The sequence below is a fragment of the Sminthopsis crassicaudata genome, chromosome 4 (assembly GCF_048593235.1).
Source record: "Sminthopsis crassicaudata isolate SCR6 chromosome 4, ASM4859323v1, whole genome shotgun sequence".
NCBI classification, from domain to species: Eukaryota; Metazoa; Chordata; class Mammalia; order Dasyuromorphia; family Dasyuridae; genus Sminthopsis; species Sminthopsis crassicaudata.
Window position 1 is genome coordinate 281,955,537 of NC_133620.1, and position 11,484 is coordinate 281,967,020.

Sequence of the window (11,484 nt, forward strand, 5' to 3'; positions counted from 1 at the left end):
CAAAGTAAAAAAGCTAAACCAAAAATCAGTTTTTCCATTCTGAATTTCCAGTACTTAGCTTCTCCAGTACCAAACAAGAGTATATCAGCAATGCATATGGAATATGGCTGTAGGGAAATGGATATGGGTTTATATATGCATGTGTAGATACAGTGAGGGAAGAAGGGAGAGAAGTTGAATTTATGGAATATATGTATGGAAATAGATCATCCACCCTTAAAAGGGGTCACCACTGGCTTACAGCTTAGCTGTCAATTGACAACTTTTGTCTTGATGGATGTCTGACCCTGTAAGATTTGGAACATGGGATAGGAAAAGACTGGAATGAATATGAGGAAACAGTAAAAGGCTACTAATAGGAGAGGTGAGAGACTAAAGACAGTTTCTAGGCCAAATATACTACTTTGCCCAAATCCAGTCCTATAGCAATCCTAAAATGATACTTAAGAATGGTGACATTCTCCCTACCACACCCCAAGATGGCCTTTCTATCACACTTCATTTTCTCTCACCTATCTTTTTCTCAATTATCATGTAACTTCTGTCTACCTCAGTTTCCTCATCTGTAAAATGGGGTTAACAACACCTACTTCCCAAGGTTATTTGTGAGGATCAAATGAGACAGTATCTGTAAAATACTTAGCATACCTTAAAGCTCTATATAAATGCTTAGCCATTATTACTGGAAAACGTCATGATAAGAATTTTGAAGAGGTCCCCTGTGCCATCCTCCCATTGAAGAATCACAATTTTAGAGTTGGAAGGCATCTCAGTTTCCATGTGTTCTCAACCCCCTACCATAATATATCCATCCTTTGCTTGAAGATCTTTAAAGACATGTCCCTGCCTCACAAAGCAGTCCCGTTCTGCTTCTACATGGTTCTCACAGGACATTTGGGTTGAGGAAGGATACAGGGGGAGTTATCTCCCTGACATGAAGCTTAAACTTCACTCATGGCCACATGTTCTTCCCTCTAGAAACAAACAAAAAAATCCTGCTCCTTTTTCATATGATAGCTCTCCACATATAGACGGCTATCAATGTCTCCTTGTGTTCTCTGTTTTAAACCTTCCTACAACTGAGAGGATTCACCAGGTAGAGGCTTACCTAAAACAAACCGGCAGGAGAGATTCTCCTCTCATATTGTCTTAGGTATAAACAACCGGTGGCCATCATCCTGTCATGTTCTGCTTAAGAGGGATGGACAGTATGACCCCTCTACCTCAGAAAAAAGGGTTTCCTTTCCCACTCCCCAGCGAAAGATTCAAAATGACATTAATAGGGACAAAATGGGGTTGGCATTTGTGACATTTCATCCAGCAAGACTGAACCTCCTTATCCAATTCTCTTTCTCACTTTTAAAGTAGAAAGTCCACATATAATATTCAACATAATGTATTGGTTAGTTTGGAGAAACTGGGTTTTCTTAACATCTGTTTAATTCTTTGCTTTAAAGGGCAGCTCTCAGGTCAGGAAAGGAATTTATTGATAAATGCAGCTGATAGAGAAACAAAAGATAATATTTTTTTAAGTGAAGTGCCTCTGAATATTACAGTCGGCTTTATGCTTGCTTTGCTCTGATTTGTCACTCAGATTAATCATAATCATCCTTATCTTCCCTCCACCTGTGCAGTCTTTCTACCTGTCCCCTACTTCTGTGTGTTTCTCCTGGCAAATGGGTCTGTTCTTATAACCTGATTTTACAATGAAGGAAACTGAGTATAGGGGAGAGTCCATACAAATTCTGATTTCCCCAAAACTCCTATAGTTTGGAGTTCAAAGGGCTCTAGCTTTTAGGGTCCGAAAGATAAGGAAAAGCTAGGGAGCTGATGCAGCAACCTAAGGTCAGACCTGACTTTGCTGGAAGGAGAAGAAATGATGAGACCGCAGAAAAGGAAAAGGTAGGATGACTTCAGAAGATCACAGCCTCCTGGAGAGGTCCCTCTAATTGTGCTGCTACTCGTGGAAGGACATACAGATCAGGGGACGTCAGACCTGTTTGCATTCATGGCACTTTGAGCAGCAGGGCTGAGATACACTGCACTATTCAAACAGACTTCCCAGCTCAGCCAGCCAAGTGTGGTGGGGAAGGAATAGAGCTTGAGGGGGGCCCTGCCCAGTAGAGCCAGGAAAAAAGTAAGCACTCAGCAGAGAGGGCACTACTTTCTCCAGTGTGGTGTAGCCCTACTCATGGCCAGAGTCATGGCTGGCTGGGGGCTCTTTGACTGGCGGGGCAGTTGGACTCTCTCATTGCTGCTGGGCTATTTCTGCTACTTGCTGCTGGGTGCTGCCATCTTCCAGCTGCTGGAGAAGCAAGCAGAAGCTCAGTCCCGAAACCAATTCCAGCTGGAAAAGCTACGCTTCCTAGAAAACTACACTTGCCTGGACCAGCAAGCCCTGGAACGGTTTGTGCAGGTGATATGGAGAGGTGGGGCTAGGGTGGGGAGGAAGAAGACAGGGGAGGTGGAATGATAGGACTTGGATAGGGGAACTCAGAAAGGAAAGCTGGAAGAAGCACTGAACTTGGATGGCTTTGGAGTTTGGGGGAAGTCAGAATTGGGAAATAGAAAAATGGAGGGAGGGGAAAGCATTAAGAGTAACTTTGTCCAATTTCTCTGGACCACTGGTCCCCAAAGCCTCTGTACTCTTGGCCTACCTCCAGCTTAGTTACAATGTATGTTTTGGACAACAGTTGTGCTATACTTAAATGTCCATAAAAGCTGTCATTGGGCTTTCCTCCAATGGGAAGGGCCTGAAGTTTCAGGTCCAGGAAAAATAGGCAGCTATGGTTGTCCAATCCCCTGCAGTGACTAACCCCAAGTAAGGAAGCTGTTTTTTATGAGTGAGTTCCTCTATTCAATCCCACTCACTCCCACCTCCACCCCCTGCCGTGAATCTCTTTGATTGCTCTGCCCAGATTCTGAGCATTCCCTGGTCCAACAACACATGGGAAGAATCAGATGGTAAAGAAGAGATTCAAAATAAAGAAACTTGTCATGGCCTCTGTGGCAGATACCAAAGATAGGGGGATATGGTCTCTGCCTTTGAGTTGGGAAGACTTCATATTCAAATGATCTGAAATGAGAAGAGGATGAAATGATTTAACAAATGAAAATAGGATCAACAAGTATAAAATTATAGTCACTGGATTTAGAGCTGGAAGGGTCCTGGGAGATCATGCAACTCCTCATTTTAATTTGGGAGGTGGAGTAGAGAGAAGGGGAGGGGACAAAGACACACAATTATTTGTCTAAGATCACACAAGAGTATAAGACATGTTAAAGTACTGAGAGGAATTTTGAAAAAAATTGGCCAATATATTCATTGAGGAAAGTTTGCTAAAGATTCTAAAAGCCAGGACCCTTTTCCCCCCAGAGAAGAGCTTTTCCTGCCTCAGAATCTATCCATATCTCCTTCCTCCCTCCAGACTCTGCTAGTCAAAAGTTAGAACCACTAACTCCCAGTTTGAATAAGACTTAAGATTCAAGGGGCCTAAACGAAGGAGGGGGCATGGGAATTTGGACAGTGAAATGGAGGAGCCATAGGTTGTGGAAAGCACTGCTCTAAATAGAGTTCTGAACAGGAGCAGAACTGATCTGCAGCATGGGTTAAATAACAGACATTCAAGCCTTTGAATTTATTGGACAGCATATTTGTGGGCTATGTTTTTTTTTTTTAACTCTTACAGTTATTAATTGATCTAAGCCTGTTATCATGACACCTGGTGGTACACAATTACAGAACAGTAGCAGCTGGCAGATCATTAGGCCCCTCTGGATTACTAGTTTATATGTGCTAACCAGAGTTATAGATTGCTTACTAGCTGCTGTAATCCTAAACAAGTCACTTCTGTCTGCCTCAATTTCCTCAACTGTAAAATAGAGATAATATTACCCACTTCTCAGACTTGTGAAGATTAGATAAAATATAAAGCATGCAACACAGTGCCTGCCTAGCACATAACAGGCACTTAAATGTTTATCCCTTTCCTACTACTCTGCCTTTTCCACAAAATTAGTGTTTTTACCCTGTCTAAAAACTCACAAGTTACATGTTTACACCTAGACATAAAACTTTATCACAGAGAATAGTCTCAGATTTCTTTGTTTTATGGAATGGATGTATGAAAAAAAATGTCCTTTACCAATGCTTTGGGGGATGGAGGAGGGTCATTACTTTTCCTCACCTGAAGATTTTTAGAGAATTGCCTGGAACTCTTGAGAGAGTAAATGCCTTAATCAGGGTAATTTAGTGTCTCCCTTAATCATTAGAATGATCACTAGAAGCTGTGAAATCACTAGTTAGGAAGAGTTTGACCTTGAAGCAAGGGAATGTTCCCAGGACCCTTAGGAGAGTATGTGGTCTTAAGAGCAAAGACAAAACACTCACCAGCATCTCTTATCTTCTTCTTCTTCTTCTTTTTTTGATTTACAATCATTTTATTTTATTTTATTTTCCCTGAGGCTGGGGTTAAGTGACTTGCCCAGGGTCACACAGCTAGGAAGTGTTAAGTGTCTGAGACCAGATTTGAACTTGGGTCCTCTTGAATTCAAGGCTGGTGCTCTATCCACTGCGCCACCTAGCTGCCCCCTTCTTGTCTTCTTATGCCAGCAGGGAACTTATACAGTACATCATTAAGATTTTTATACATTGACTCATTTGAATCCTCCCATAGGTGTATCTTAATTTTAACCATGTGGAAATTGAAGCACAAGAAAATATAATATCTTGCCCTTGGATATATAGCTAGTAACTTCTGGAGGCAGGATTTGAACACTACACTGCCTCTTAGCTGTGACTATAATTTTTTTTGGTGTGACAATTAGAAATTTACTACTCTATTTCCAAGGAATGTGTTAGAGACTACATTCCCAGAGAGAGTATTAGTCTGATGAAGATTTCCTGTAGTCTATCACTCATATTCCTAAGGATAGTTAAACTACAATGAGATCCTGATGGTTCAGGTTCTACTATGAGGAGTTGGAAACATGGAATTTCAGCTTCCATGATACCAAGAGAGTGTTCATCTTCATTAGGAAGCTTTTCTGATATTACACCAATACCAGGAATCTGTGGTTTCCTGAATGCTGCTACTTACCCTCTCTGTCACTGACTCCCTCTGATAGGTAAGTGACTTACAAAAGTTTTTCTCCCTTCCCCACCTGTACAAAAGCCCAAAAGACACATACTTCTTGTTCATCTGGACCAGCTCTCATGAGAATTTTTTTTTACAAAGCCCGTTCTTATTGATATATTTTGTTCATCACCTCTATTTCTGTATATATGCCTCCTCCTTCCCTGCCTAGTTAGTCATCCCTTAAAATAATAAGGAAAGGGGGGAAGGCATTTTGGGGAAACCAATGGATACAGTCTAAATCTAATTCCAGTCTTCAAAAAAGACTGCATTTTTTCCTCTCTTCTCAGGAGCCATCCGTGATAGTTACAATTACAAATGAATACAAATACAAATGAAACACAATTTCATTTTGTTGTTACTGTTTTTGTCTTTACCATTTACCTCACCGTAAAGAGGGTATAAGGTTTCTTGCTTTCACTCTTAAAAGAGTTGTTACTTAAGAGAAAATGTAGTTATTTCTCATCCTTCCCCAGGGCCTCTAGGCTGGTCTGCAGCTATCCCAAACATAGGGAGCTGAGCAGGGCTTGGGAGTAGGTACCCCCTATTCTTAAAGACTTCTTTTAAAAAATCTCTTTGAGGACTCATTCAAAACCCATCACTGAGAGTAACATGATTTTATTCCTTGCTGCTCCCATCACCATCACCCTTGTGTCCCCCATTAGGGATAAAAGTCCTGGTCCCAAGTTGCCATGACTCTTTAGAAATGTGAAATACCTTCTTCCCCCAGCTTTTTTTAAAATAACTGTCTCAATTTTTAAAAATAATGATTTTTTAAAAAATACCAAAGATGAGCAGGACAGCCATCTCTATCTGCCAACAGAGTATTGACGACTGCTGCTGTTTAAAATCCTTTCTCATTGGGGTTTATGGGAAAGGGTGTAAAGGGCTTTTTCGGGGACCGGAGGCTGTCAGACTGAGGAAAAGCAGATGGTGCTGTATGACGATGTTCCCTTGGCCAGGCCAGGCCACTTCACTCTCACCAGGCCCTAAACTCAGTCAGCCGGCTAGGAAACATTTCTCATGGGAAGCTAAGGCTAAGGAAAACTATTCCCACTCTACACACATACACTCATACTCACCACCAGATGCCAAGAAAGCCTTATTAAGCTGCAGTAATCACTGCCTAAAGATTTCCAGGTCACCATTAAGGCAAGAGGAGAGAAGGAATAGGACCCATCTCCCAACCTAAAGACACATAAAAGAAGGCCCTGCATGTATACTCCTTGTTGGCTTTCCTACAGATTCTAGAGAGGAGAAGTACCAGGTCACACAAACCTAAGGGATACCCCACGCCATTCTGTCCATCCCCCTGTCTCACACCTCCAGAAAAACAAATATAAGGAAGCTTTATATTTGGAGCCCCCATCTGTATAAGATCCCATAGCCTGCCTTTGAACATTTGCATGTTTCCAAGGACAAAAGAGCACTGACCTTGGAAGATCTGGTTTCAAGTGCCACCTTAATTACAAGTGTGAACTCGGCCACATCATTTTATCTCTAGGTCTCAATTTCCTCTTCTGTAGAATGGGAGTGGAGTAGGACTAAATGCCCTCTAAGATCCTTTGTAGCTCTATCACTCCATGATTCCTAGAGTGGTAGTTTGCCATTCTCCATTGAACTTTACAGATGAAGAAACTGAGGTAAACAGGATTATGTGATTGTTGTGACCCTAAACAATAGGCATCTGAAGTGAATTTGAACTCTGGTCCTCCTGACTCTAGGACCAGTGCTCTATCTACTGCTCCCCATGATTCCATCTTACCATTCAGAAAGTTCCTCACTTTCCCAGAACCATTTTCTGTATCCCTTCCTTCCCAGATCATTCTTGTAATGTAAATAACTTCCATCTAACACTGTCCCTCCCTCCTTCCTGAACACCCAATGTCTCCATGCTCCCCATACCCCAATACTTCGTACTTGGCATAGGTCATTATGGAAGCCTGGGAGAAAGGTGTGAACCCAACTGGCAACTCCACCAACCCCAGCAACTGGGACTTCAGCAACAGCTTTTTCTTTGCAGGAACAGTTGTCACTACCATAGGTAATGGGGAACTGGGGGGTCGGAGGGAAGGGAAGAGGGCTAGACTTTCTTTTTTGGCATTTCCCATCCTGAAAACCCTATAGGCTTTCAACAGCACTAACTCCTATTTCCATCCCCAGTAACTCACTGTCTTCAGATCCGTTACTTCTCAATGAGGGGAACTCCTAGCTACCACTTTACCCACTCAAAATTGATTGTGATATATAATTATACATATATATATATAAAATATGGGCATGTATATACATATGTTTATATTCACACATATACGTATTCAATATATGCACACATCTGTATATGTGTGTATACATTTGCAGGGATCGGAGGTTGGGGAGAGGGAGATTGTAAGGCATATATATATATATACATCCTGAAATCTGCATTCGATATAAGCCTTGCCACTTATCCTACTTCCCAATCCTCTCCCTTTCTAGGCTATGGAAATCTGTCCCCCAGCACAGAAGCAGGTCAGATTTTTTGCATCTTCTATGCCCTGTTTGGAATCCCACTCAATGTGGTGTTTCTCAACCATCTGGGAACAGGAATAAGGTCTCACCTAGTCACAACTGAGACTTGGGGACATCGACCAAGACGCTACCAGGTACCACTTCTCCTCAGTCTATGGCCCTTCCCTAGTCCTCACTGCAGTCCCAGCATAGTGAAAGCTCCTTCTCAATCCTGCCCTTTTCTCGCTCTTGATCACACTCTTCCTCCTTATGATCTCTGCCCCATTCCCAAAATATAGCCACATTCCCATTACAACTTGGCCCCAGTCCTTCATCCCTCAATGGAGCCAATGTCCTTCCCTTGAACTGACCTCACACACTCTCCCATGAATTAGGAGGGAGGAATAAGTATAGTCTGTAGGTGGTCCCCCTCCTCAATTGCAACTTAGTTTGAATTGCTTCTTCATGTAAAAGGTCAGATTACCCAGGAGCATTATCCCCCAAATCCCAGGAGTTAAAATCTATCACGAGATAGCCCTGAATGCAAGCCACATGTCCCCAGAGAAGCTGCTGGGCAGAAGCCCAACTTTTTCTTGTTTTCCTTTACTAAAGAAGTGGTCCCAAGCCTTCCTCATGTCACCCTGGAGCCATGTAAACTACTCCATCAGTTTTCTGTCTCTCTTAGGTGGTGCAGACCCTGGGCCTTGCTCTGTTCCTGACTGTGGGGACCTTTCTCCTCCTCATCTTTCCTCCCATGGTCTTCAGTCATGTAGAGGGCTGGAGCTATGGTGAGGGCTTCTATTTTGCCTTCATCACCCTCAGCACTATTGGCTTTGGGGACTACGTTGTAGGTAAGGAAAATGAATGGGAATGGGTACTTTGGAAACCTGGGGCAAGCACATCAGGAGCTATAGAGGACCTGGGGATTAAGGGGATGGGGAAAATGGGCCTGGTAGGCTGGAAATCAGGGATTCAGTCCCACTAAGACTATCTGAAGAGGGCTACTTGGCTTGTAAGCCCTCATATACTCAATAATGTGGAAAAAGCTGGGGGTCACAAAGAATAGAGCAAGCACAAGACCTGGTATCAGGCTGACCAGGATTCAAAATCTGCCCTAACTATTTAACAGCTGTGTCACCATGGGCAAATGATTTTACAGATTCCATTTTCTTCCTTGGGGTTAAAGAAAGAAACTTATACTACCTATCTCACAGGATGGCTTTGATGAATCTCCTTAAAGCACTATCTAAATATGAGTTATTAACATTAATGTGAGGCAGTTTCTAGTCCTTGTCCATCCTTATTCTTCCTTCTACTCCCCCTCCCAACCAACCTCCAAGGCCTTTGCTGTAAGATTGAGTCAGATGTGGCTTAAGTTTATGGGATTCTCAATAGCTTTGGGAAAAAGAAAAGATTTTCTCCACACAGCCTCAGAAGTAATGGTCTTCTAGGTATAGTTATGTAGAACACCTGGGAAGGTCACTTCAAGCCAGAAGTATATATTTGTGGAGAGGGGGACTTATAGAATGACTCTAACATATGATTGCTCTGTCTGTTGTTCCTCTGCCAGGCACAGATCCTGACAAGCACTACATCTCTGTGTACAGGAGTCTAGCTGCTGTCTGGATCATCCTGGGCCTGGCCTGGCTTGCTCTCATGCTACCTCTGGGGCCCTTGGTGCTGCACCAACTCATGCATCTCTGGCCACAGAGCAAGGATTCAGCCTCTAAGAAGGGAATAGTTCCTGAGGCAGATGGACTTTCTCACCCCATGAAGCTCCCTATAGCTGTATGAGTTCATGGAGCAGTTCTAACCTGTATCCCACCCAGCTTCTCTTATCTTCCACCCCCACAAAAATCACAATCCCTTACAATAGCCTAGTCTTTCTTTTCCCTGACCCTGACTCCCTCTTCATATCTTTCTCTTCTGGGTCATTCTCCAATGGCTCCCCAACAATGGCTACCTATACCTCTATTACTTCTAACAATTTGGCCCCAACAAGAGCAAAGAAGCCTAAAATATCCAGGTAAATGATTGATGAAGACCAAAAAAATTCAAAAGACAAACAGGGAGGCACAAAATAAAGACCCATTCTCACTTCAGATTCACTTGTCCCTTTCTCCATCTCCTCCAAAGCCATGTGTAAAATTCAACCCTCACCCCAAGCTTCTAGACTTGACTCACAGAAGAGACTACACCTTCTCACTCATGCACAATGGCAAGATCCACAATAGCAAGCCCTCCCCCCAGACAAACCTAGAATTCAAGTACCCTCCTTCCCAATGCTCATTTAGGCTTTCTTGATTCAGGTGTGATGGCAATGGAAGGAGGGTTATCCAAAGAAAGAACATCTTCTGTCCTGTTTCTCAGCCCTCAAGGGTAAATGTACAAGGTAGAAATAGTAAAACTATGTTACCTGGACCTTGTTGTCTGATCTTGCCAAAGGAGCAGTGCTAGCGAAGTCATGCCCTCAAGTGTAGAATACTGTTCACAAACCCAGCTTCTAAATCCTAGGATATAATAGTGAGGCTTCCTCTTGGGACCAGTTACGATCCTGGATATGTTCTCCTTTTCCCCATCCCCTATACCTGTGATTGTTCTTCTATCTGTACCATGTTTAAATATATCTCACAGATCATGACATAAGATCCTTTCTACAGAATGCTCTTCCAGAGTCCAAATGACCAAAAGAAAACAAGCCAGAAGAGTGTGGGACCTCTGAAGTTTGTTCTCCCAAGGAACAGAATGGGGAGATGTTCTGTGGATGAGGGAACAACATGATCTCAAATTTAGGATGTCAGTTTGCCTGAGGGCAGAAGGATGGACTAAGACCAGAAGTCTCCAAATACTGTTCTGCTCTTCCCCAAAGGCCTACTGGTAGTGTGAACAGTAAACAGAAAAGGGCAGCATGTGAGCACCCCTGATTTTGCCATTTTAATGCTCTAGGCATATGAGACATGCTGCCTAAACCTCTGTCACTTCCAAAAATGTATCCCCAACTTCCCATCAGTCAGCAAATGTCTAATCTCTCATCTATTAGCATAAAAGGTGTGGGAGGAGGGCTGGAACAAGTGCATCTCTATTGATAGAAAAAGAGGCAGTAATCTGATATATGAGAGGTGACAAAATGACAAGGACTTTCAGAAGAGTAAGAGAATGGGAGAGAGAGGTATCAAATTGGAAAAAATAATGGGCTTCCCGGATCCACACAGTTTCAATAGATGATGGGATGGTAGAAAATTAGGTGCAACATTTGAGGGTAAGCTGAATCACTATTCCTTACTGATTGAAAAATCAATTGAAAAGTGATTCTGGGTGACTTCCAGTTTCCCTCAGGTAACGATCCTCACCCAATGGGAAATAAATTAGTAGGGTCTAAAAAAGCCATTTAGATGGCACACCTCCAGAGTCTACAAGTAAATCAGTCATGGACCTACGTGAATAAACTTGGCCTCTATTTCTTCTTCAGTGTATAGTTCCTGTGGGCTTTCACTCTGTTACCTGAGGTAATGGGGGAATCTGAATCCCTCTTCCACTAGTACTTTCCAGCTTTCTCCCTCTCTCTTCTACTCTTCCGGGCCTCTTACTCTGACCTTTTTAAATCCTTGCCCTTCTCCCTCCCTTTTCCTGAGTTCCCTTCTTCCCCTTTTAGCTTTTTCCCAATCTCTGGAGAGCAGTAGGATCACGGGTGCTTATTCTGCGCTGGGACTGGGGTGGGTGGGGGAAAGGAGGGCCCTAAACGAGATGAGGGGTATTTTCCTCGCATGCAAGGCGGGGCTAGATGCCAGGGGCTCCGTGTTCTCTAGGGGGCTGGGGATTGGATCTTTGTTCGGGGTGGGGCGCTGGAGCCAGCTCATAT

At 43.1% G+C, this 11,484-nt stretch overlaps 1 protein-coding gene across 1 annotated transcript; it reads left to right on the top strand.

The window, feature by feature from the left end:
* The first annotated feature begins 2,191 nt into the window (after window positions 1-2,191).
* KCNK16 (potassium two pore domain channel subfamily K member 16) lies at window positions 2,192-11,248 on the top strand. Its single transcript, XM_074264720.1, has 5 exons — window positions 2,192-2,416; window positions 7,065-7,179; window positions 7,614-7,780; window positions 8,311-8,476; window positions 9,196-11,248. The coding sequence occupies exons 1-5, from the start codon at window positions 2,192-2,194 to the stop codon at window positions 9,417-9,419; spliced, it is 897 nt and encodes a 298-aa protein (XP_074120821.1). The 3' UTR covers window positions 9,420-11,248.
* Window positions 11,249-11,484: the final 236 nt, after the last annotated feature.

Coding starts and splice junctions, on each gene's coding strand:
- KCNK16 (XM_074264720.1), top strand. CDS start 2,192: ATGGCCAGAGTCATGGCTGGCTGGGGGCTCTTTGACTGGCGGGGCAGT. Junction 2,417..7,064: donor CCCTGGAACGGTTTGTGCAG/GTGATATGGAGA, acceptor TACTTGGCATAG/GTCATTATGGAAGCCTGGGA. Junction 8,477..9,195: donor CTTTGGGGACTACGTTGTAG/GTAAGGAAAATG, acceptor TTCCTCTGCCAG/GCACAGATCCTGACAAGCAC.